The sequence below is a fragment of the Chaetodon trifascialis genome, chromosome 1 (genome assembly GCF_039877785.1).
Source record: "Chaetodon trifascialis isolate fChaTrf1 chromosome 1, fChaTrf1.hap1, whole genome shotgun sequence".
NCBI classification, from domain to species: Eukaryota; Metazoa; Chordata; class Actinopteri; order Chaetodontiformes; family Chaetodontidae; genus Chaetodon; species Chaetodon trifascialis.
The window spans coordinates 8356198-8383607 of NC_092056.1; the positions used below are offsets into that span (position 1 = coordinate 8356198).

General features: G+C 41.9%; 3 protein-coding genes across 3 annotated transcripts in view; 2 read left to right on the top strand and 1 right to left on the bottom strand.

The window, feature by feature from the left end:
* Window positions 1–354: 354 nt before the first annotated feature.
* Window positions 355–7670, bottom strand: LOC139329807 (long-chain fatty acid transport protein 2). The gene is made up of 10 exons (XM_070960325.1): window positions 7158–7670; window positions 5871–6080; window positions 5605–5763; window positions 4254–4378; window positions 2932–3126; window positions 2363–2453; window positions 1990–2188; window positions 1332–1429; window positions 1079–1209; window positions 355–918 (listed from the first exon to the last, which is right to left on the bottom strand). Exons 1-10 carry the CDS (start codon window positions 7639–7641, stop codon window positions 742–744), a joined length of 1869 nt encoding a protein of 622 aa, XP_070816426.1. The 5' UTR covers window positions 7642–7670; the 3' UTR covers window positions 355–741.
* A 3633-nt stretch (window positions 7671–11303) lies between these two features.
* Window positions 11304–14937, top strand: gatm (glycine amidinotransferase (L-arginine:glycine amidinotransferase)). Its single transcript, XM_070967474.1, has 9 exons — window positions 11304–11385; window positions 12300–12518; window positions 12656–12851; window positions 13360–13550; window positions 13729–13866; window positions 14100–14264; window positions 14390–14453; window positions 14554–14670; window positions 14825–14937. Exons 1-9 carry the CDS (start codon window positions 11317–11319, stop codon window positions 14935–14937), a joined length of 1272 nt encoding a protein of 423 aa, XP_070823575.1. The 5' UTR covers window positions 11304–11316.
* Window positions 14938–25293: 10356 nt separating this feature from the next.
* Window positions 25294–27410, top strand: part of pde8a (phosphodiesterase 8A) — a 44418-nt gene continuing 42301 nt past the window's right edge. Inside the window, exon 1 of the mRNA XM_070958810.1 lies at window positions 25294–26766. Coding sequence (XP_070814911.1) covers window positions 26614–26766 — 153 coding nt within the window. The 5' untranslated portion in view covers window positions 25294–26613. The remainder of the gene's footprint in view (window positions 26767–27410) is intronic.

A 27410-nucleotide genomic window follows, 5' to 3' on the forward strand; every position in this document is an offset into this window, starting at 1 on the left:
AGGTCCAGGGACCAACAGAGGTCCCTGAAAGCCTAAGGCCTATCAGTAATAGTTGTTGTAAATAAGTGGCCGGGGCCCCTCTAGTGGCCGAGGGCTCCAAGCAACTGCCTGGCTTGCCTGTCTGCAAGCCCCACCCTTGCCTTCAGGCTGAGGTGGAACATCACCTGCAAGCCAGGCCTGACTGCCGTACATCAAGTGGCTGAATGGGGGTAAACGCCTGCAGCTCAATGTCATATCCCAACTACACTGACTCTGGTAGCATGTGCATGTGTCTCCACCTTGTGGTCGGTCACGCCTGTAGTTTGGTTTCATATTGCTGCAGCTTTGCTGAGTAAAATCAGACACACATGGTTTGACAGTAAGAATCATTTACATTTTTTTTAGGAAAGTCATTTCTGTTCACACACATTGGCACATAAATGTAAACATTTCTACAAATTCTTTGAATCTTTGCTACTCACCTCTTTCCTAAAAGCACAGAATTCTGCTAACACTTCTGAACACCACTAAAATAACTAAGTAAAAGCAGCAGTCCTCATACTGGAAAGCAGTCATTATGTTAGTACATATGGTATTTATATTATCACTTGCCAGTAAGTATATCCTTAACTGTGTCAATCTCCCTCCCGTCCCAGCTCCTGAATCTTTATAAATGAATCCAGCACTTCTGATTCTGAGGTGTTTATACTTCAATAATAGCATTAAACCTGGATATTCATTATTCAAATGCAGCCTGCACAGTTAGAGTTTGATGTTTCCTGAGAGGATGCAGCTGTAGACCTGAGCTGTCAGCGGTACGTAACTCTTCTCATGATCATCAAGGATGTAAAGAGGGTCCTGGATACGTCCTGGATCATAACCTTCCTCCACTAACTTCATCTTCATTTGCTTGAATGTTCCCGTCAACTCCACGGCATTCTGGATGGAAGCAAAGTTCAAAACGCTCTCTCAGGCACAGAATCAAAATATCATGGCCTGATTTTGATCGCATGCCGCAAACGCTATGAGAAAAAAAGTCAAAATGCATCGTCCAGCATTGACAATGACAAACATTTTTTGAAAACATAAATAAACGTACCTGTATCCTTACAAAGCGAGGTCGGGCATATGAGGGCAGGTAGCTAACAATGTGCTTATATATTTTACTTCCATCAAACTGAGCACCCTCCTTCACAGTGACAGCCGCCATCCCTATTCGTCCCTCATGCCCTACGTTGCCCAACAAAACAGACACAGAGAAAACACTCAATCATCAGTGTCTCTCTTCAGTGTTCTGCCATTTGGAAGTCACGGTATTCTTAATGCACAGACTGGGAGGAAATGACCATCACCTGGCACTTGGACTCCATAAACGTTGGCTTCTTTGAGACAATCGCTGATCGTCAGGATGTCAGACACCTCGGTTGTGGCCACATTCTCACCTTTCCACCTGTGGGCTCAAAGAAGTTACAACTTTATATCAATTTTGTTTTTTAACCGAAGGCAAAACTGTAATTTACAGATCTGTGCATGTGAGGGAACAAAAACACAATGAAGAAAACTTTCCCCAGAGCTTCATCGCTTTTCTAGAGGAGTCTGGTGCATGACATGCAGGAAATTTAGTGCTGCAGGACTGTTGAAAACAGGAAAATGTATTTAACATGTTTTCTCTATAACCAATGTGCTTTATGCACGAAAGAAGCATTCCCATTAAGTGTTGTATAATAATCATGGATTGTGCAAAATAAAAAACTCTTTTCTTCTTTCCACATTTGCATGACCAGTGTCAGAGTCGCTCTTAAATTAGCCGCAGGTAAATTATCATGGAAAGAGATCAACTCTGTAAAAACACAAATGAAAAGTCTCCCACGCTTCCTCACTTCATGTGGATCTATCCTTTGTCTATCTAATAATGCACTCTTTAACTGACCTTGCCCTTTTTCATTCTCAGCTGTATAATTTGGCTGATATTGCAGTTTAAAACTATTTCTATTTGCATTTCTTCTGTACCTGAATGTGTCACCTACACGATCCTGGAAGTAAATGAAGTTGTCTTGATCGATCCTCAGCAGGTCTCCGCTGTTGAAGTAAAGATCTCCTTTCTTGAGAACATTACGAAGTCTCTTCCTCTCTGTTTGCCCTTCATTCTGGGCGTAACCGACAAAAGGAGCGATGTCTGTGATCTTCGACACCAGCAGTCCCGTCTCACCTAAAAGAAAAAGTCAAGGGACAGGATTTTACTGCCATCGGGGTCCTGATGTGGTTTGTGAATAGTCTCTGCAGTCATGACCTCTGCTGTATAAATCAGTGTGAGTAGAGGTAAGGTTGAAAGTGTGGGATACAGCGATCTAACTTCTATGAACATTTGCAGAAGTTGCTTCACCTCTGGGGGACTCCAGGCAGAGGCCGTTAGCATCTCGAACCGGTTCATCCCGCTCTGTGTCATACTGGATCAGAGTGTAAGGAAACAGCTTCTGCAGGAGGAAGTCAAGACACCAGTTTTGCACTATGTGCCCAATACATTACACCAGCAGCAGAATAAATCATAAAATTCACACATCATTTACTAGAGGTGGATGTAACTAAGCACATTTGAGATATTTGTGCTTTACTTGAGTATTTCCATTAGACTGCATACTTCTATTCTATCGCATCTCAGAGGCTTTTTGCAGTTTTTACTCCACTACATCTACTTTCAAATTACAATTTTCCATACCCTTCCTGCCCAGTGAAAATCACGTATGTACAAATTTGGTGATTTTGAATTTGAGCTCATGAAAAGTTGACATTTCCTGAGCTTTTCATGGAGATACGTGGTCCTCACAGGACAGCGACACTACAAACTGATGTATTGCTGCACTTACTTTTAAACACACGCTAATGACTTGTCTGTAAATGTCAATAGAAACAATGTTGACAGGAAATAACAATGTTTTGCAATCTCTTTCTTACCTGATGCAAAAAGTTGACTCGTCCAATAGCTCCAATTTTCCCTGCGTAGTTGACAAATCCCACATTTCCCTCGGTGGAGGCGTAAAACTCTCGAATCTCAATGTTCCCGAAGCGATTGAGAAACTCTCTCCATATCTCTGCTCTCACGCCGTTCCCAATGGCCAGCCTTACTTTATGGTCCTTGTCATTTTCTCTCTGCAGTCAAAGTATTTCAATTGGTTAACAGTAAAAACCAAAACTCTGTTGAAAAGGTGTTTGGCGGCACTGCTTTTAAACACACACGCATGTGAACTCATATGCTTGAGAATAAACATACAACAATCATCTAATAAGGTCCTTAATTAGGATTTCTGATCAAATCTGCCTAATTCCTGTATAAATGTCAAAATTTGACATTAGAAATCAGATCAGAGGAGCAAAAAGCACAACTTAAAAATACTAATCTCTCTAAAAACCATGTAAATAGTGTATAAGAAATACCACTCGTGACCTTAAAGTCACAAATTAGTCCAGGGCGATTTGACTGCCAAGTTACTCAATATGGTCCTCCTAAGTAAAGGCCACCATCTATTCCTAGAGCTGACCCAATACAGACAAACCACCTCCTGTTGCTGCCACAGGGTCACGCAGTAAATTGAGACTGCACTTCATGTGATGCAATTAGATACTCTGAATGGCCATACATGTAGGGAGAGTGTTTACTCCTAAATACAGCAGGTACATCTTTAAGAGATCTCGGAAGTATACAATACCTTTAAAAATGTCTAGGTAGCATATCTATTTACATACATCCACGATGTTTCAAGCGGCTAAAACCCCTGCAGCTCGTGACGCAGACGGCTGGAACCCGATCGTCGAGATTTAACAATTTCTATTTCGGTAAGCCAGCTGTGCTGCGCCGGGGGAGTTTTCAGAACAGTTGAAGTCCTTCAAGCATGTGATGAAAACATAAATAATTACATAAAATAAATGTGGATCAATATATCAACATTCAATCTCAAGTTCCTCTGCCCCTGAGTAAGGGGGGCGGGCGGGTCGCCTGAATGTCCAGCCAGCCCTGAAAGAATGCCGCTGGTTTGGATTTCACTTGAGAGTTTTGACTGTTTGATTGGTTTGAAAGTGCCGCAGAGTCAAATGACAAAGGGCACAAAATGCTGCTGAATCAGCAACGTAAAATAGTGAGACTTCAAAACCTGTTTATCTATCAAACAAACATTATTCCTACAATGCTGAAATACTGTAATGCTGCTTAGTTCTGAGCTTTGCAGCACTGGGCTGAAAAGCGCCGTGTGCAGAGCTGGAAACTGTGCAAATCCTTTTACCTTTGGCGTGCTGCAGAGGTACCGCATCACCTCTCCTATGTACTGGACAACAGTCACGCTGTTTTTCCTGCAGTCGTCCCAAAACTGAGAGGCAGAAAACTTCCTCTTCAGAATGATTGTTGACCCTTCAAATTAAGACGGAGAGAAAGTAGAATATTTGATTGGGGGAAATGTGTCAACAGTTTCGGACTCAGTTTCAACGACTTGTGCTGATCAAAACTTTAAATATTCAGTTATATAAGTAGAAATACAGCTTGTGTCCATTTAAACAAAGACATTATGTTTATTATGACAGTTTTTAAAGCATTGATGGATAAGTTTTTAACTGATCTGCAACACCACTAGTGCATTAACTACAATGTCCCTACTTATTTCTACACTTCATTTGTGTTCTGAATTGACTGAATTAAAGATGAATTGCTGCACTTCATGTACGCGTGGAACTGTATGCAACTCGTGCCAACAGTATCAAATTGTATGCCTTTTAACTACATGTACTGCACGACATGCCTGTGATTGTTGTGGGGCACTATCGGATTTCTCCTAATATGTGCGGGTCACTCAGGCTTTCTCAGACATATAAAAGCAGTGTGAACTTTAGCCTATTTAGAAAAAAGCAATTAGAGGTAATCTGGTTTTGGTTGACCCGGCTCTGTTCAGATTACTGGTCCGCAGTGACAAAAGACTCTTTCTTTTAGCTTCACAGGAGCAGGAATAGCAGAGTGAGAAGGAGGAGCAGGGGCGTCACTTTACAGTTTACAACGATGCAGCACTCGGCTCATATTTAGGTCATGCGTGAGAACATTATGACGGTCCTGTAACAGGGTCCCACTTTCATGAATAAGCATAATCTTCAGGGGGTACAGCGGGTGCATGAGCAATTTACTTCCCCTCCGCTGCAGAGATGTGAGGTTCAAGTGATCGGCCAAACTTTGGCAACTGATAAAATTAGCTGCCAGCAATTGCAAGTGGGAAGCCAGTGAGGGATTGCATTTTGGTGCAGATTTTATCGCTCGCTGTGCTGCAGTCTGAATTTGATTGTACGACAGTTTGGCTTGAAATACCGAAAATGCAGTCTTCGCCCAGTTTTTACTACCATTGCAACACAGCTGTCTCATTTCTGCTGAGGTCAACAGTCGCGCTGGCGGTGATAAAGACTAATTTACGCATGAATTTGGGTATTTCAATTGGGAGACAAATGCAGGCAAATATATACATGCATATCATTCAGTTATAACAAATCCTGAAACATATAAAACAAGCTGCAACTCATTGTTAGGTCAGTGAAGTGTTCGTCAGTCACACAGCCCTGACAAAGCCTTTGAGGTTACGACTGTCTCAATGGTCTCACCTGTCTCAATGGCGCCAATAAAGCCTATAACAAATCCAGCTGTGTGGTACAGAGGCAGGTTGAGGTAGATGACATCACTCGGCGTGACACCGTTCGATGCTAAAACAGCCAGAGCTGTTAAGAGGCGGTTCTGGTTGACCACAGCTGCCTTCGGGAGACCTGAAATACAACAGGACGCAAACAGCGCAAACCTTGAAACCTGAATGTGTTGTTGTGGGAACAGACTATCACGTGAAACTGTGAGACAACGACGGATGCAGAGATACCTGTAGTTCCTGAGGTGTAGATGTAAACTGCGGGACTTTTGAATGTGATGTGTGATCTGAGGGATCGGGGAAGCGGAGAGTCCGGGGCCTCGTCCACTTTATCAGAGAAACTCTCAATTCCAGGTGTGCTGCAGTGTTTGGTCATCAGGAGGACGGTGACGCCCTGCTCTATCAGGGAGGGCAGCACGTCCTCCACAGCTTCCTTCAGCTCTGGAAAGGGACGTAAAGCACAATCAAAAACATCTGGTACTAGTTTTATATTTATATGCAGACTTGTCTAGATGCTTGCCCAATATTGGCAGTGAAATGTGAGGCTTTACAGAAAATGCATGTATGATTAAAGCCTTATGGAAGCCAACAATCACCTGAGCATAGAGGCTGGAGGACTAACAGTGAACTGTGGGGGTCATGACAATGTGCGCTGCAGTATTTTAAAAACAAAGCAAGCCACCTGTTTGCATCCCTGTCTTGGTTAAAAGCTGTTCCAGAAACCCAAAAAGCTGCTTTGAGACCCATGAAAATGCCAGCTGAGCCCCTGTCAAACCACCAGAGAAATATTTGAATACAGTTTTTATGCAGATTTTTTTTTTTTTTTTTTTTTCACAAAACAAAATAAACTAAAACCCTCTGAACTTGAACTTAAATTCAAATTGTAAATATTTTCAGTCCCCTCCTCATGACTGTTTTAAATCAAGGGGTCTCTTTACATCTCCTACAAAACATCAACTGGCCCACTTAAATGGAAATACATGATTAAATAAAGGATGTGCGATCCATTTGGCCCAGAAGCTATTAAATGGTCTTTTTAAGAGGATGTTGAAGGGGAAAAAAAGAACTTTCAAGCTTGTTTTAGCAGTAAAATTCTTCTTCTAAAAACATAAACCACAGTAACGTAAGGCAATGTCTCATTAGCACAAAGCTTTGGAAAACACTATGTAAAGACATCGGGGAGCCAGCTCACTGAACATTTCCAAAAGAAAGCTGAAATCTCTCCACTTCAGTCTGAACGAGTCAGACGTCCTGATACAGACATGAAACTTCTGTGCATTGTGCAATCTTTTTTTAATCTGTATTTTATTATTTTATCCTGTGGTTTTATGCATTTCATCCTTATTCTATCTTAGTTTTACTACCATCAACAAGTGGGTGCCATCTTATTTTACATTCATTCTGCACTTTGAGCTGCAGTTCCTGTATGAAAGGTGTTATACAAATAAAGTTTATTACTATTATTATTGTTGTTGTTGTTGTTGTTGGGCCTTAACTTTTTGCTCATACTGCACAAACCTGAGGCAGCTATCAGTACTTTGGCCTTGCAGCAGTTAAAGCAGTGCAGCAGGGACTTGGTGCGGATGTTGTGATTGAGGAGAGCCACAGGACAGCCTAATTTAGCCAAGGCCAGCCAGGTAAACATGAAGGCGGGTTCATTCCCCATGAAAAGCGCGACGGTGTCCCCGGCTCTGAACCCCGGGTGAGACCGGAGCGCGTTGGCCGTCTTATTGCTCCTCTTCTCCGTGTGATCATACGTGAAACTCTCATTTTCAAACACAATGAACAGCTTGTCCGGATTCGCAGCGGTCTGCTCCAAGAAGCGGTCCAAAACAAAGAAGAGAGGTCTCCTCCTTCGCCTCCTGACGAAGGTCACTAAAATCCGCAGCAGATCCCTGAAATACAGAATATCCGTCCAAAGCAAAGGGGACAAAGTTTTGAGAGCGAACGGGATGAGGAGGATACTCGCCAGGACGAATGAAAGTAAATACATCTCCATCATGTGTTTTCTCGTTTAAAAGCCTGCCAAAAAGAGAAAAGTGCGACCCTGCTGCAAAATGAGGAATGCTGCAAAAGGGGGTTTGATCGGCGGGGCGGAGCATTTTCTCCAGGAGTAAGTTAGGTTCGCAGAAAAGGTCAAATATCTGGAGAAACTGGAAGACTGGTGACTGGAGGGAATAATGCTCAGCGGCTGCGTATTGTTATTTTCATTGTAAAAGTAGGAGGGATTGGCTCATCGATCAGAGCAAGATTTATTTAGGTTATTAAAAATAAAGGATGTGGCACCAGCAGCCAGACGCCAGGGTCATCTGTTGATGTTACAGGATGTGGACTCTGCAGCTTGTCCGGGGTCAGCTGATGCAGTAGACTAGTGGACCTGAAAAAACAAACAAACAAAAAATCATTTTCAGTCTTTCTTATCATTATTTCATTATTAGTCATATAGTACATCGGGCTGTATTACTACTTTTTGGTAGTTCAGTCCAGGTTCTGTCCAATTTCTCTTCTCCCGTTTTTTGCTGGCATCATAAAGGAAAATAACTGCCTTTCTCTGTTTTCATATTAAAGTGGGTAATGAAATACTATGAAGAACCAAAAAAGTAAATGTAGTTTCTATTTTTGAAATTTGTGTATTTTGCCGTGCGCATGCGCTGAAAGTGACCGCAATGTTTGCGTATTCCCAAAAGACTTCCTTCCTAAATAATCCCCATAGAGACAACTCGCAGTTTGTGTACATTTCTCAGTCTTATGTTTTCTGGTGTGGAGCATGATGCCGCCTGTTCGATCCCCGTGAGCATTGTGGTTTTGGTGCTGATGCGGGACTCACAATCAAAGAGCTTCACCAAAAGTTGAGAGCCTATGTTTTGGAAGGAGAAGATGGTCTCTGTATTCTCTCACCAAGTCATGTGGCAATTATTTATTTCTCTTTGAAGCATTTAATTACCTGAGAAGCTGCTTTGACAACAGTGGCCACTAGATGCCGCTGCACTGCGTGAGCGTGTCAAATCAAACGGTCAATTAAAGGAACAAGAGCGTCATTGTTTGATCCTATAATACTTAGAGCACATTCATCACAAGATAAGTGTCTAAACTCATATGTTTGATGATGAAAATGTTTTCACCGATGGGGTTTAACGCAAGAAACTTTGCACACTGTGGAAAAATGCTGCTTATGTGAACGGGTTATAAAGGCTTCTCTCATCACTGATGAACCAAGTTATTATCATTGTTTAACAGTGACCTATTTTTGCAATATATATATTTTAATCCTTTAAAATCTACCTTAATTTTCAGTTAAAAAATTGCTTCCAAATGTCAAATGTCTCTTTGACTCTGCAAAGCCTCTTCCAGTTTCGGAGACCCAGCCAGTCGTCCAGCTGATTGAGGAATGCAAAGACCTTTCTGACGCAAGGGACCCAAGACAGCATCCATGCACCTTGTAAAGGTAGCAGTATGACATAATGGCAAACAATAACCCTGCGTCATGGTGGAAACCACCCAGGGGTCCGCCCCAAGGGTGTCCCAAGACAGGCGGGGGGGGGGACTGAGGGGAGGACATGGGGGCCCCAGCCCCACTCACTCTACTGATCTTGTTTAGACCATGTCAATTTGTCTCAAAAGGGACCATTAGGTTACCCGAAACCAGACGCAGGCTGGGGTGGGCCAGCTTGTAGGGCTGCTGAGGTCCCTGACATCTCCTGATTATTATTAATTACCCGCAGCTATGTACACCCACCAGTGTTCTCCAACTAGGTCAGATTCAACAAGGGACTGTGGATGTGGATGTTAAGGCTGATTTATACTTCTGCATTAACTCTACCCCACGTAGGCCTACTGTGCAGTAGCCTGACGTGTATCTCCCTAGAAATTTAACTGGACATCATGGCGTCAGACTGATTGGTTTGCTTGGCATCATGCCATTTCCTTAGTAATGTCTGTAGGCATACTGTGCATACGCAGATGCAAGATAAATGGTTGCAGATCATCCAAACCAAACCAAATCGTCAAATCTACCAGCTGCCAATATCTGAAATACATTTGCTTGTCTATGTCTCTCAGCGGCTGGACAACTACAGAAAGTTCAGCCTCTGTTGGTTCAATGGTTGTATCTCCTCCAACGTCTTCTTTACTTCCTGTGTTGTCATAATTTCAGTTATTTAGACTTGTTGTTCCACATTTATTAGCCACAACTCCAACATGACCCATTCACTTCCTGACACCATTGTTTGAACTACAAGTACACGAAGAAACTCACAGCGACAGAGAAACCCTATCGCCAACTAGCGTTTGGGCGGTGTAATTGCAGATTGACGCAGACGCACGTATAATTGCACACTTGCCCATTTGCGTTGGCTGTCTGAATTCAACGCTAAACAGGCTTTAGCCGATAGGTCCGCCGCTTCCTGCACGTGAGACAGCGGCTGTGCAGGCGGACCTGCGGAGCCGCAGGTTGAGCCGCTTTCCCCAGACTGTGCAGAAAAGTCTGCAGGGATGCGGAGGAGCCGGCGCTGCCGCTCTTTAGGAAAGCCGAAAGCGCACAAGATGAAACATGCACAACTCAAGTTACATGATTCACACGTCTGACTGCTTGATCATGGAAATCAAGGAATCGGAGAGGCCACGAGGTGCTTATATAACCACGTGTCGCTAATCAGTGCCTGGCCAGCTGATGTGTCTTAAAGAGTATCCACGTCAGCTGCCCCCGTGGGGGTCAGTCTCCTATGGAGGAGGGTGGAGAGATACGGGACAGAGAGCAGCTTTGCATTGCATTATTGTATCAATGCAGCTTTAATGATAAAATAAGAGTTTAGATTAGGTCACAGAATTTTCTATGAGAGCGCCGAAGCAGTGAAAGATGCTGCTGGGAGCTGAAGGCATCCTTGGGGCATATCCTTTGAACCCTTGGGCATCAGCCAGAGGCTTTTTTAGAGGCGCTATCAGCAGTCAGTGAGGTCTTTGGGTTATGAAACTCATGTGAGCACAACCCAACGAAGCATGTGGTGACACAGACGACACAGGGCTATCTCTTATGTGAACTCTGATTTCACCTGATGTCCGCCAGCAAGATGATATGGATGCATTCAAACCCGTCAAATATGACAAACTGACTCATAACACCCACTCACGGATAATTTACAGTAAAGTTTGCAGCCAGTTATTGAGTTTCAGCCGTGTCTTTTCTGTGATTAACTCTGGAAAGAGACGACTGAATCTGATTTATTAAGAAATTAAACATTTCAAAGGCGCATTTTAAGTGTTTTCAGCCTTATGATGCAAACAAGATCCATCAAAGTAATCTGCAGTTTGTTTTGCAAAGCCAGAGTATCTTTAATCGATCCATACTGTCGCTTAAATTATGTTTTCTGCGCAAAAACAAAAAGGAGAGCAAAGATATTCTGCGCAAAGAAACCAATTCTGGAGACATTTTCAGATGTTCTCCTTGGAAAACTTTAACGTTAGTAGCCCGGTTGATAAGAATTTGCTGGCGTAAGGGATTGTGTTTCACGAATGCTTTTTCTCGAGTCACGTTGCCCCACAACATGAAAGCGACCAATGGCCTCAGAGGCACGTAGACCCGCTCCTATAAAGCCCGGCTGTCTCCATTCATGCGCAAACTGCGAGGTGGATCCTGCGCTGCCGTTTGATTTCACTGACACACTCACTATTACGTTGGACAATGCTGCGAGTCAGGTGTCTGAGAGGAGGTAGCAGGGGGGCCGAGGCTGCCCATCTGATCGGAGCCATGGTTGGTATTATGGTGGTTTCATGTCTTTTTTTTTTTTTTTTCTTTCCTTTTTTTTTCCAAAAATGTTTTAGAAAAGTACATTTTTTTTGTTCAGAAAAAAAGCACATGTCAGTCAAGGTGAATAAAGAAATTTTGTTCATTTTCTTCACTAGACTACATCTGAGCTGCTTCTTTCACTTGAGATCAGTTTAACTGATTTTCTGGTTAACCGTTTGTTTGATTGAAGCCTCTCAGTTAGTGAAAAAAACAATATATGGAGAATCAAATCCAATCTGATCGACTATTTGGGCTCAAAAACACTGATTGTATCAAACAGACCTCAGTCCAAGGATTGATTTGTTTCTATTTGCTGAGAACGCTTTTTCTTTTCTTTTTCCATTGGTCCCTGAGTGACAGTGAACAGCTGTTTGGCACAGATGCGCTCCCAAACTCAGTGACACTTGAGCTGCTCCTGAGCCAGCAGAGGCCACACTATCTGTGGAGATAATGCTCCTTAATAACACGTGTACTTTGGCACCAAACAAACTGCTGGCATTTTTCATTGATATCTAAGGTCACTGTGCTTCTCTTGTCAGCCAAGACCGTTTGACTCTGTTTGAATTAGCCTTTTTACATGTGAGCGGCCAGCCAAGTCATGTGTTTGATTATATCACTTAGAATTTCACTAAATTTCTGGATCTAAAATAAAATCGGAATAAACACGCATACCACAGTAGTAATTACACACAGCTAATTTTGTGCACTGCAGATTTTATTAAGTATACACTGCATTTTCCTGAAAAGGTCTATTAAATCTTAAGAACTGGCATAGTTTATGCAAAAGCTTTTCTCTGCATCTGTCATCCCCACAGCGGAAAATTGAAGGCTCTTTTTGTGCTGCAGAGTATAAAAAAGTCCTTTTTCTCCCTCCTCAGCTTGGCCGGGCGGTGACGGGATGGTCGCAGAGGGCCTTCCAGAGCACCTCGAGTGCAGCAGCTGCACAGACGCAGCGTGCAGTTGAAGAGGAACATGTTACTGAGCCCGTGCTGCAGGAATGTCCTGTGTGCAGCTACAATGAATGGGACCCTCTTGAGGAGGTGATCGTGGGCCGTGCTGAAAACGCCCAAGTGCCTCCCTTCACTGTGGAAGTGAAGGTAAGCTATAATGTCCAGATGACTTCTGTGAAACATGCAGATCGCAAAATATCCATATGTGAGCCACTGCTGTGTGGGTTCCCTACCAACAGATTGTAAAAAATACAGCAAAATTGAATCATTTCATATTGTAACAGGCAAACACATATGAGAAGAACTGGCCCTTCTACCAGAAGTACGGGGGTCAGTCTTTTCCTGTGGACCACTTGAAAAAATCTGTCGCTGAGATTGAAGAAATGTGCAATATTCTGCGTCACGAGGGCGTCACTGTGAGGAGGCCGGAACCCATCGACTGGTCCACGGAATACAAAACTCCAGACTTCACATCATCAGGTAAAAAACACACACAAAGCAGAGATATTACTCACCGAGAAGCATTTTAATGTCCATGTTCAGCCCTGTTAACATCAGTTTATGTCCAAAACGTTCGTGTAAAGCAGTGGTTCCCATTTCAAACCCAGCAAGTCACAGCGCTTACACACGAAAGCACTGTAGTTAAGTAACATGTTGTACACAACTGTAGTTACTATTTACTTACAAGTTCACATTTTGCACATAAAACATGTTATTAGTTGATGAACTGTGATGCATTTTTATGGATTAAAGCACACACAAGTATAAATATCTGTTAAAATCAGTCTAGAATTAACTTTTGTTACTTAAAAGTACAATTTTGTTGATCATCTTAAGTAAAACTTTGTACGTGAGATTCTGAGTATTTCTGTAGTGTAATGCTGCTTTTACTTAAGTAACCTGTGCATGATAACAGTGTTAAAGCATCACATTGTGTTTTATGAACTATTCTATGGAAACTAATCGTGTATCGTTGAATCTGTTGCAGGCATGTACGCTGCCATGCCCAGAGACATCCTTATGGTTGTGGGAAACGAGATTATCGAGGCTCCCATGGCCTGGAGGGCTCGCTTCTTTGAGTACCGAGCCTACAGACCTTTGATCAAGGAGTACTTCAGAAAAGGTGCAAAATGGACCACTGCTCCTAAACCCACTATGGCTAATGATCTGTACGATCAGGTGAGGCTTTATCTTTAATTTGAGACACTGTTCGTCCTGCGTGCTGAACATTCAGGACAAAGTTAAAACACCGTTTTTAGGTTGCTTCTTATCACCTCTGACCTCTTGACCTTGTGCTGTTTATTGCACTGTTGCTTGATTGCTGGAGAGTAAATCATTGTTGCATGGTGTCATTCAGGACTACCCCATGCACACAGTGGAGGACAGACACAAGCTGGCCGCCCAGGGGAAGTTTGTGACCACGGAGCACGAGCCCTGCTTCGATGCTGCTGATTTCATCCGAGCTGGGAGGGATCTTTTTGTCCAGAGGAGTCAAGTATGAAGGCTGTCAAACTTAAAAGCATGACAAATCCTCCATTTTTATCCAAAAGTCTTTTGTTTATATAACAGTGACGTGCAGAGCAACATGTGGTGTGCAGAATGGAAGATTCGATGACACATAGAGGCCTCTGGGCCTTTTATTCCCTCAACTAGCACAGCTACATAAAAGAGTCCTTTACTTGCATCTGAATATGCAGTGTTTCATTTTTATTTCATTTTAATTTGCAGGTTACAAATTACATGGGGATTGAGTGGATGCGTCGTCATCTGGCCCCAGACTACAAGATCCACATAATCTCATTCAAAGACCCGAACCCCATGCACATCGATGCCACTTTTAACATCATCGGGCCAGGACTGGTGCTGTCGAACCCTGATCGCCCGTGTCACCAGGTACCATAAGATAGGAAAGGCCACTTGTCGTTGCTCACCTGTGCCCTGTGCTGCCCTCCTGTGGACTGATATTAGGGTTTGATAACGCGCCCGTGCTCACCGCTGATCTTTGTCCTTTCACCCAGATCGACATGTTCAAGAAGGCCGGCTGGACTGTTGTGAAACCTCCAACACCTCTGATTCCTGATGGTGGGCACAAAAGCTAACGTTTCTCTTACATAAGCAGAACGTTTAGATTTTTTCCTAAAGAAAAAAAAAAAACCTCTCCCTTCTCTCCCTTCCTATGCAGACCACCCACTGTGGATGTCCTCCAAATGGCTGTCCATGAACGTCCTGATGCTGGATGAGAAGCGTGTTATGGTGGACGCCAATGAAAGCACTATTCAAAAAATGTTTGAGAATCTTGGTGAGTTTGTACATTCAAGTCATTCCATCATTTTGCCCCCATCAACAGATATTTTGAATTCATCTGTAAGGGGGAATATTTATATAAAGGGTATTTTCAAGAAAAAAGCCCTCTGTGCTGTGTAATAATGCAGAAATGCATTGTTTTGTTGCAGGTATCAAGACCATAAAGGTGAACATTCGCCATGCCAATTCTCTGGGTGGTGGCTTCCACTGCTGGACAACCGATGTCCGCCGCCGTGGTACCCTGCAGTCCTACTTCCACTAGCCTTGCCAGAAATAGGCAGTTTTTATTGAGCTTTTAAGATTTAAGCATGAGTCCTGAATATTAATACCACTGTAATTGTCAGTGAACCGTATAGCATGCACACACAAGTTAATGAAGGCTGAAGCTTTGCAATGAAACAATCTCTATCTTGAAAGTTATACACGTCTGAAATGCGTGTGTTTGGGTGTCACCTGCTGTAAAGGCAAACCTGCAAAGAGTAAATAATTAGGTAATTTTATCATGACAGGTGGCACCAAAGTCCATTTCTGAATTGGGTCGTTTTCTTCAATGAACATGTATGAATTGTTTTGATTTGACATTGCTGTGCTGTTGCTTTGTTCAGGGATATATGTAAAAATGCTCAACAGCAACAAATGAACATCACTTTACTTCAATCAGTAATCTCAATATTAACTGCATTTCTGGCCTGGCTATTGTGAAGCTGAATTGTTTATGACTTCTCCATCTCAAAGTCATAACTCTGAGGACAAGGTACAATTTGGTATGTGAAAGTCATCAAATAAGGGCACAGGAGGACAGAAGCTACCTCCTCACGAAAAGTCAGAAACCTTAACTCTCTTTTTCCAAAGTATTTTTTTACTTAAAGAAATGTATAAAAGTTGTTACGTAGGTCATTAAACAATATTGATTTCTTAGCGCTGGTATATTATTAAAATATTCGTAATATTTTTCGTACTCTTTATTGGATTTCCCGACAATTAGATGTTTTTATATATTTACTTAAAAAGTATGCGGTCCATATCAGATATTGTACACCTTTTGCCTCTGCTGTTTTTCTTCTATTGCAAATCTGGGCCAGTTATATGCTACTCGTCATTCTCATGTGCTTGGCTGCTTTTGTGTGCAAATCAAAAATGCCTACATAACGAAAGGTGTTTTGTTGTGCAGATTCATGTTTTATGATTCCTTTGCCGCATAAACAGTTGGATTTAAGATGTTTACATCAAGTCTGCCTCGATATTTCTGTTGAAACACTGAACTGAAGGGAGGTTACGGCTCAACATAGGAATGCAAGTGATGTTTTGTATTGTGCAACATTATTAAATGTAATTAAAAGGTTTTGTGTGCCATTTTTGTGGTTGCCTAATTCTTACTGATTACATATATTTGTATATTTAATATATTATAGCTTCATGTCTGACCGGTACTGGTTAAAAAAAATTGCATATCCACATCACCAGTGGTGCGAGAAGTACTGAGATCTTCTAAGTAAAAGTATTAATACTGCAAGTTGAAAATGCTTAACTACAAGTAAAAGTCCCGCAATCAAAAGTTGTATCTAAGTATTTGTTTTTCTCAGCAAAATAAAGTATTAAAAGTACTTGTTATCCACAGTGGCCCCTATCAGAGTTATATTTATCATATATTACTGAAGTATTAGATGCATTAATGCATTGGCAACATTTCAATATGGGCAAGGTGGAGTTTTAGAACAACTTTATGAGCTGTTTAGTAGTTTTATTTACAACAATGCATCATATTTTAGAAGCTGGTCATATATTTAGGTTGAAACTTTTAATCTGAAATGCATCTTGTAACTATATTTATCAAATACTTGTAGTTAAGTACAATAATTCCTTCTGCAGTGTGGAAGTATAAAGTAGCATAAAATCTAAAAAGGACGTCAGAATTAGTGGAGTAAATAATCTTCCACCTTTGAATAGCACACATAAAATAGGCCATCCTGGGTCACACAAACCTGTGAACCTGGGATTTATTCACCTGCTTGATAAATACTGCCTTTACTGTAACACTGTTATGTGTGTAAACATTAACCAGGCTGGTGTCAGGAGGAGGAAGATTGCATCACAGATTATCATGTAAACCAGACTCCTGCAAAAGCAAATACAAATGGCTACTTTCCTGTAAAGATATATATAATAAAAAAAACAACAAAACGTATTATTATTTATTTACTACTTTCAGTTAAAGGCAGAGTTATTTAGTGGATGTTAGTGGAAGTAAAATCTGTGGTTCTGCGAAACAAATGGCTAGTTTGTGGTCAGAGATACTATTTTAACTAAATTAAAGTGCAAAACTACTATTTTGACATTGTATAAAGTTAATAATTTATTCACTGTCTTTTTTCCCCCCTCTGGCTGAAGAAAGGTAACTCAGGTAAAACTGACCCCTGAATAAAGAGGTGTTAAGTATAGTACTCAGAAACAGTACCTTGAGTAGGCCAGTTATGATATCAAAATGTTTAGAATGTATATACCAGTATTTTAATATTTGAAGTGTGCAAGACAATAAATTAAATTTGGAGAGTAAAGAATAATGCTCTGATCTGTTTCCTGATACCAATTAAATTAAAAATGACAACATGCTCAAAAGGTTAAGTTATAACAGATAAAAGGCATTTAACTTGTGAGAAAAGCAGTGCGGCAGTCTGTTGATGTCTGCATTCTGCTGCTATCTAGTGGTGAAAACTACTTACAGCACTCACACCAACAACGATGTGGCTGAGGTCATAACAGTGAAGTCGGAAAACAAGTCATGACTTATATTTATTGAATGTTTAATGCAAACTTCCGTACGTGAACTTGACCTTCAACAGGATACATTTACACTGAGAAGACAATATGCTGAAGACATCCACATGTCAACACCCCCAAACATCATTCACAGCTTGAAAGCTTCCATTCATCATGTCTCTATCCTCCAAAATTAACCAGCATCACCTACTTTATGTTTGCATCCTTCGACTTCCAGTGTGGTGACAGCTCCACGCCGCCATCATTGGTTTGGATCTGCAGTGGTGCAGGTTTTGGGGTGGGGGTAGGAGGTCTTTCAGTCCAGAAGAGCAGACTTGCTCCATAACCAGTGGTGGAGATAATATAAGATATAACTTTATTAATCCTCTGCTGGGGAAATTAGGGTGTTACAGACAGCAAGCAATAAAGGGGATGTCGAAGGGAATAATAAATACAAAATAAAAAATAGCAGATAGAATATCCATCCATCCATTTTCTATGCCGCTTATCCCTTACGGGGTCGCGGGGGGGCCGGAGCCTATCTCAGCTGTCGGCGGGCGAGAGGCGGGGTACACCCTGGGCCGGTCGCCAGCCGATCGCAAGGCACATACACACACCATTCACACTCACACTCACACCTAGGGGCAATTTAGAGTCAACAATCAACCTAATGAGCATTAGGTTGGTTGGTGGTGGGTGGGAGGAAGCCAGAGTGCCCGGAGAGAACCCACGCATGCACGGGAAGAACATGCAAACTTCACACAGAAGGGCCCGACCCGGGAATCAAACCTGCAACCTTTTTGCTGTGAGGCACGCGCACTACCTGCTGCGCCACCGTGCAGCCCCCAGATAGAATATATGTAAGAAAAAATATATATATATAAGGCTCAGTATGCAAAAAAAAATGTGTAATATTGTGTAAGATATTGCATTGATGTAATAGCAAGATGTTAAAACATGAATCACACAGTATTCAAACAGCAGGTATGTGAACACAATGCTACATTAAACATTGCTAGAGTTGAACTGTTAGTGCTATTATTATGGTTATGTTAGCTCTTCAATGCAGTGCTTGGGTTACATTCCACCTCTGTTCATAACCTGCTGGAGATTAAAACTCCGTCACATTAAATCTAAATGCCTTCTTTACACGCTCTCTTGAACTTCAAAATGCTTCCATCTTTATAGCGAGCCGTCATTTGATCTCTTTCCTCAGCAATGCATTTACACAATGTTTTTATTGTCTGACATAAATCTGCTGCAGCACTCTGTGCTCCTCACGCTGGATGAGAGCATCGCTTTTAAACTGAAGCTGCACACTGTAGCGTCCTCTGAAGTGTGGCCAAACATGGACACCTGAGACCTTTAAAGACCCTCCAGTAAACAGCTTTGATTTGTAAACTCCTGGAGGATTGATCCAATTATGCTGTCCGGAGCACATTTTAAGCGACAGAGTGTGAATTCACAATTTCCTCAATTGAATTAACCTTTTTCTGACCCGCTGCGACAGCATATGACTTCAGTGGGACTGAAACAGTCTGCAGCCAGTAGACACATCCTGACTATGTGCGGCTCTCTGACATTCGGTGCAAGCACGCTGCCTATTTATCTGCTTCACCTTTGTCACAATGTGGCTTGGCCCAGGCACCACAGGGTAAACGCTATCAGGCTACAGCTGCGGCCTTCTGCACTGATAAATCACCTTCACAATCACACTCTGGATGGAAGGTGACCGTGTGTCAGGACAGGTTCACGTGAAGCCAAGTCGCTTCCCTTCACAGCTGTTCAGCTGTACCTCATTTTTTCCCTCCCTGCTTCTATGTAGTCTTCTGCAGATGGATTGCTTGTTTGTACAGCTGCCTAATTGCGCAACGCTGCAGCTGCATCAACAACTGTGCTCGAACAGGAAAATTGATTGGGTTCTTGTAATGATCAGGCTTCGATGTCTGCAGGAAAACAGCAGTCATCTTCTCAGGTTCTCTAGACCGAGAGTGGCTTTATGGCGTGAATCGGGTCCAGAACAGCCAGAGAGGATCCATGTGTTCAGATCTCTGATAGCTGAAACTTTAGAGGGCGTGTAGTATATCAACAAAGGTGTGTCGGAGAATGTGCAGGAATGTTGATTTTTTTCCCCATATTGAGGATAAAGATGGTTTATGCGGTGGCAATATGGGATTTATGAAAAATAAGATTGAGTAATCTTTACTGTATAAGAACAGATTGCTCACTTTAAAGGACCAGTGTGTAGGATTTAGTGACATCTGGTGGTGAGGTTGCAGACTGCAACCACCTGAATACCCTTCGGCTCGTCCTCTCCTATGCTGGCCATTAAAAATGAGAAAAACAGTAAAGGAGCTCTATGAAGCTAATGTTCGATTTGTCCTTTCTGGGCTACTGTAGAAAGATGGCGGAAGAGAAAAGAACAGACAAAGCCAAAGCAGGAGAGGACAAGATATCCTGACTTTTACTCCTTACTTCTGGTGAAGCTCCAGAAACACTGTTTCCTACATTTCCCATAATGCAACCAGTAATAGCATTTTGTGTGAACCTTTCTGTCTGCAGAAACACCACATATTTCAGATCTCATGCCCTCAGTTTTTAACACAGGCTTCCTGTTATGAATTTGAAGACTTAAAGTTCGAGGACTCCCCTCCAGGACATGACAAAATGATATTCAACCGCTGTTTTCACGGCTGGAGAGTACAAACAAGTAAACTGACCATTATGTGTAAATTAAGCGAGTTGATTTATATCTAATTACATGCTGAATGACAGATTTAAAGACTTACATCAGGGAGTGACCCACATTTTCCAAGAAGGAAAAAAAAGCACAATATTGTGAGACAAATATTCAGCAGAAGTCCTTGCTGTCCCAGTCTAAATATAGGCTCAAGGTAAGCCATAAAGGAGTCAAAACAGTGTCGTCCCAGTATCAGCGGAGTACAGTAGCTACCTCATTCTAGTTATATGAGCATGTTATCCAGTGGGGCTGGATGGATGGGAAACTTCGCTCACTGCTTTTCTCTTTGTCAAAGTGTTTGATTTGTATCATTAGAACTCCTGTTTGATAAAACTATGGCACGTGGTCAGTCAGTCAACTGTACGACTGTGAAACACATTCATTCATTCACCACTGTGTCATCTACCAACAGTCAACATCAGTGAGGTTTCAGACTTCAAGAGCTGCATGTGGAACAGAGATACGGCAAGCACAGCGTGTGCAGACAATACAGCAGGAAAACGGCTGAGGTGTTCTGTGTTGTGTCTGGACGCACTGTGAGACACAGCCTCTGAACAGTTTAACAAGCTCAGCTGTTCAATAGACACCAGTGACATGAAATGGATTCACCATCAGGTGTTATATTGGCCAGGTTACATCATTGTTTGCTGTAATATTCAGGCTGTTAGGACTGAACAGTCCTGCATTTGTAAACTGTGTGCATTAAATTTACTGTCTTCAGAAAAATGTCTTGTTTGTTATATAATGTGACGCCCTTTTTGAGCACTATTTTTTATAAAATGTCTTATTTGGCAATAGAGAGAAACGGAAAACAGTTTTTTGATTTTGTAGCAGTTAGTCAACAGAAATATGTTTATTTAGTTATTTGTACTAAACCCCTAGAGTTATACTGACATGTGTGGGAGACTCTAACTTATTCTTATATTCATACTTTCTCACTATAGTACTTGAATTCAGCCTCTCTATTGTTATGATAACTGAAAGTCTCGATGTGTACAATTTGAAAACTTGCTCCTTTGGCACCCCCTTGTGGAAGATGCAGAAAAGACAGTGAGGCAGTGATGAAGAGCACAATTTTGATCAATAACAGTTGCAAACAGCCAGAGTGGCCAAAGCAGAGCAGTTTTACTGTTGTAGAGTAAATACAGTGACCGTGTGGCGCTGCTGAGTGCAGCTGTGACAGCACACAGCTTTACTGTTGATAGATCAGGAAGTATGTGGGATTATTTCTGTATTATCTTCGATAAGATAAAACTGCTCACTTGATGAGAGCAAAGATTCCTGCTCTCGCTCAACACCACTTCCTCCAACATCTGAACCAGTTTTTTTTTTTAATCTAAAGTGTCACTTGCTTAAATGGGTGTAAAAGCACTGAATTTTGGAGTATATGAAGAGTTAGTTTGTCTATAATCTTCTGCATGCTCTGACTATGAAATGGTGAATCTTTTGCCCTAACAGCTGCTCCTTCAGGAATGACTGTTCAGTAGTTTTCTTACTGTACTTTATTAAGACACTGGATGTGCTGTCAACCCACCTAAAACGAGCACCTACACAGAAGACGACCTTGAATGTTAGAAGAAAGCCATGCTCACCAGCTGTTTGATGCACTGACTACACTACATGTTTCTCCTGCAGGTCATTTCAAGACCTTCCTTCCAGGGCGTCTTCATTTCCAGAAGGATTTGACAGGAGGATTAACTCTAGGTTCACTCGGTGAAAGGAGTTCACCGAGTGATAATGGAGCACTTAAGCTTTTCACACTCTGACCAAATGCTTCTTCACCTGCCTAAAACGTACTACACATGCCCAGAGTTCATCATTTGTTTGTAATGTTTCAACCACAACTACAAATGTATTCACCTCTGAATTGAGGAGTTTATCTGTAGCATCTGCAAGACAAACTGGAGCTAAAGTTAAGGGGGAAAATGCTGATTTGGGTCAACTGACTTTTGCTGAAGTATCTAGCCTTAGTGGTGATGAAACCTGTCAGAAATCTCCACAACTAAGTTCATTTAATTGCATCTCACAGTGGGATGTAACAGAATGGTGGGGGGATGGTCTCATATGTCCCACGAACTCTTATTCATCAGAATTAGCCGACCCACCGGGGATAATTATGGGAATAATCGCAGTTTACATGTAATTCAACTTAGACTTTTAATTAATTGGTTAGAAGGAAATGAAAAAAGGCACATTTGTGTTACTGGAGGCCGTTTAGAGATCGCAATGCATTTCAACCGTATTGTAAAAGCTTCAGTCAATATCAGGCTAATTTTCACATAACAATTCAACGCTGTGATCTTTATTTGGGTAAGTATGCAAATTTGTGTATTACTACAGAGCATGGGAACAGTCAACACTCAAGCTTGACGCAGTCACTTTAATGGGAATTATAATTAGTGCAAAAGGAGTTTTATGGTTTTATTTCTTCGGACATCCAGGTTGTAAACTGTTAAAAAGATTTAGTAAAAATACTTTTCATGGTTAGAAAAACAGGAGTTGAAGAATGCAGACTGAAACATGCAGTTTGACAGTAAATTAAACATAAAGACGTTACAGGTTTGCTTTCCTTGAATGAAACAGCACAAAGTACAAACACGCATACAGTAAAAGACAAAAGTGCAACTAAGGCATCAGTAAACATGCCATCCTCTCATGCATAATGCAGCCTGTGTTACTGAAAGCTTATAAAGAATTGAACACGCCCTGTCGGTGGATTCGTTTATGTGCAGTCATCTGTCATATCTCTTACACATTTGAGTTCTTGTATTAAACTGGTGTGTTTTTGTTTTCTAAAAGCGATAAACCATTTCGAGCTGTGATTTAACGTCACGCTAAAGCTGCCGATGGTTTGGTTTTGATACTAACAATGAATCAGTAATGGCTGGTAAAGTGAAAGGGTGCATGTAGAAGCTCATCGTTCTCAAAGGCAACACACACTGGAGCCGTTTGACATGTTTTAAAGGGGAACTCCACCAATGTCACAGATAAAGTTCAGTTCTAAGAAACAACCATGATGATGTTATCAGGTTTATCTCATAGACTCTCATTATCTCATATCTCGGTGGCGACCCCACTGGTTGCAAGAAGAAGTTCAACTGTACTTAAGCTTATGAGAAAATGACTCTACTTCTCACTGAAGTTACAGGGTAAGATTTAGGGCATGGCTACCCTGTGATTGACATCTGGCTGCAATGGCACGGCAAGGCCCGTCCTCCCTGTCTTCACCCTTTAGTCCAAATATGGTCAGTTGTGGCTCCAAAAAAATTAAAGATAATGCCAAACTCACAGCTTCAAAATGGTCCACAAACCAATGGGTGACCTCACACAAGGTTTATTTTAACTTGGCCTTGTAGATTGCAAATTTATAACAGAAACCGGAGGTGAAGAGCTTATGTGTCTCTTGCTTACTGGCAATACTGAATTGTTGGAGTACCTTCATTATTGGCTACCTTGCTTAATATGCGTGCGCTGCACGTCCGCTACACATAGATGTTAGTTTGCAACAGATATGATGGTAATGGGGTTCGTGTTGGCTGATAAGTAACAAAAAATGTTTTATTTGTGGCATTTTATACAGCCAGCAAGTGTTGCTATTGCATTATGTTATTATTTACAGTTTGTCCATTAGAGGGCAACAACTATCTCAGTCACAGTAACCCAATTTATGGGATCACTATCAAAAATGTTTGTTATCCATTTGTATTAAAGACATAATATATATGTGTGTGTGTGTGTGTGTGTGTGTGTGTGTGTGTGTGTGTGTGTGTGCGCGCGCGTGCGTGTGTGTGTATGTATACATTATATATGTATATATGTGTGTGTGTGTGTGTGTGTGTGTGTGTGTGTGTGTGTGTGTATGTCTGCTATATATATATATACAACAAATTACTTTGTTGTTTTGTCATCTTGAGAAACTGAATAGATGGAAAGTGGAGTGGTGGGAACTCTTGTTAGAGACCTGAAAAGTGAGGAAATCAAAACGTCACTGATAAAATTAAATGATAAAATTATATATATATATATATATATATATATATATATATATATATATATATATATATATATATATATATATATATGTGTGTGTGTGTGTGTGTGTGTGTGTGTGTGTGTGTGTGTGTGTGTGTGTGTTAAATCCATTTGAATTATTTAGCTTAGCTGCATTTTTCCTAACAAGGTTGTCAATTTTCAGCAATTATGTTTTCATAGATGTAAAGATAAATAAAGTGTCAGGTGCTTTGGGTGAACATGAACACTGACATGAAACGTGACACTGTGAAAACAAATATTCATTAGGAAAAATTATTTATGAAAAGGTGAATTTTTAAGTAGAATAGAAACACTGTAAAGAAGTAAAAGACAGGTGAAAATAGTCGATTAATCACTTCATTCGACTAATCAATTTTTTCAAGCAAAATGCCAAATATTTGCAGGTACTGGCTTCAAAGATGCAACTCAATACTTTTTATTTGCTGGACAGCTGATTGCATGAGCAGTTTTGAGGCAACACATTGGACTATGAGGAATTTTAATGGGAATTTTTCCTGAGATTGTAAAGACAAAATGAAAGATAGAGTAAAATTATTGTCAGATTAACCAATAATGAAAAAAATCACTAGGTGATGAAAACTGATGCCAATAATTGTGATGTCTGGCATTTCACATCAATAAACTGACCTTTAAATAATTTCTCACTACACAGTCTATAAGTTCATATTTATATATTTTCTGTATGTTTAACTTTTTTTTTTTTTTATAATGTTGCATCCTTTAAAATAATTCATTTTGGCCTCTTTGGCACTCCATAGCCCTCAGCTCCGTCCGTCATTGTTTTAGCCTTCTTCGCGTTCAAAAACGTCGCACTGCCGCCCTAAATTAGGCTGATTTTGCAGTAGACGGCTCGGTGAAAACACCCGTGAAACGCAGCTTCCACCCGGGTCGCATGTCCAGCCTGCAGAAACCGTCCGGACAGCGAACCTGCAGCCTGCTCGCTGCTCGCCTTTTCCTGCTTTCAAAGTTCCCACGGAAAGCGGAGGACCACCCAGCGGCGCCGAGCACGACGCCGATTAGCTGCGCGGAGCTCATTTGCATTAACGTCAGTAAAGGCTGTAGGTCAATCCTTGCGGGTGCTTTTATTGGATGTGCCGCTGTCAAGCAGTGCTGAAGAATTGGAAGGGCAAACGCCAGAAAAGGCAGAGAAAAGACAAACATAAGATCAGCATTATGTAGCTCGATTCCGGCTCAGCTCCTCTTCGCCAGCCGCAGATAATCCACCGTCCCCGCGTCCAGATCCCAAAACTTGCGGACACGGAGCGGTCTTGGATTTTTTTTTTTTTTTTTTTTTTAAGATTTTTTTTTTTTTTTTTTTTCTTTCCTCTGTGTGTCTCTCAAGCGATTGCATTCTCCAGAGGTGGTACATCCACATATTACAGTCTGACAGCCTCCACATCCCGTTCCTCCGACAGAATGAGAGAAAACCGCGGAGCCTGGTGACACCGGAGCCCGTTGCGCCCGGGTTTGGACCTCTTTATCAGGCGGATCATCCTCAACCGGGCAGCGGATGCCTGAATGGAGATTGCAAGCCACCCAACCAAGATCCCCCCGCGTCCTAAACTGGTGAATTTGGGCTGATAGATGGAGTGTTGTGTCGGACTACATGGCATTATGTTGTACGGAGGGGGTTTGACATCGGAGCGACTGGCCAGCGTCACAGCCTGCGGTGTGAATATTTCAGCCTGTTGATGATGAACCGCTCAGGACTGGAGCAAAGTGTCGTGAGAACCGGTTTGTGGCCCGTGTCTTGAGCTGAAGTGGGCAACCGGATTGTTTAAGAGAGAGAGGGAGAAAGCCTGATATTTGATGGCTCCGGGGTGGGGGAGGACGACTACACATGAAACCCTGGACGCAAAAAATGGATGAAACTCTTGCGTGAAGCTGGCGGGTGGGGGGGGGACTGCATGCTGTGTTTTTAGGCCTACTTGATAACGGTGAAGTTGAGGAAAGAGGAGAAAATGGTGATGTGGTACGAAGCAGGCTTGAAGAGGAGCCGGAGTGCGGGCTAAAACCGTGTGGGATCCGGGATCTGAGCAGACCGGCTGAGGAATAACGGAATCCAAGTTTTCCAGGAGAGACAGCTGCTTTGATTAAAGACCTCCAATTAACTTCATGTGAACAAGAGAGGGAGGAAATCAGCTTCCTGGTTGGGGGGGTGGGGGTAGAAAAGATATATTATTCATGCCTTGTGTCAGGGCAGTTGGAGAACCGGCTTTGCTGTGGCCTAGATGATACATATATGTGTACTTAAATATATTTTAAATGGACCCTTGAGAGGAAGGGTGGACCTAAAGAGACGCACTAAAAGAGACGGTGAATGACACTCGGGTAGCCTCAAAGTAAAGCACTTGCGCAAAAAGAAAAAAGGCTGAAGTGGGTTGAAGCATGGGCTGTGCTTCAAGTATTCATATCTCTGATAGGGTGGTCTACCACAGTGGAAAAGAGTCCGAGGATTCCCACTCACCCCAGCAGACTAATACCACTCAGCATCAAGGAAATCCTGCCTCGGGACTACCCCTAAAACCCCCGAGCTGCAAGGTGAGGAAACCTGCATTCATTGCATTTATAGCGAAGTGTGTGTGAGAAGTTTTAGGTGTGTGTGTGTGTGTGTGTGTGTGTGTGTGTGTGTGTGTGTGTGTGTGTGTGTGTGTGTGTGCTGCAGGCCTCTTTTCCATAATAGAAAACAATATGGTTTTTAGGACACTATACAAGCATCTTTTTGATAGCAGTATTATGGAGATGAATGGTAGGTGTCACATGAGACTAAAAAAAGGGGGAAAACCATAAAGCCTCTGTATATTTTACTGTTCAGTACAAGTCTAGCCTCTGTTTTCAGGTTTATTTATATTTTGATAGACTGTGCATGACTTTCATTTGAAGCAAACTGAAAAATTCGCCTGCATGACCTTACAGGTTTTCAGCTTCTTTTATCTTAGAGGACCATGATACAGGAAAAGGTCACGGGGTCACCGGCCTCCACGCTCACCTGAAGTATTGTTCTTTTTGGGGGGGTTGTGTTAAAGTCGGGATAAAGCAGACGTTTTCTGCACTTCTTGTGTACATGATGTGTGTAACTGTGCAGAAGCATCTTTTGTCAAACACGGTCCTTTTCAGCTGACGCAGCTTTGGCCTCTGATTCACCTTTCCGACCGTTCTGCTCCTCGGTAGGAAGTCCTCTCTTG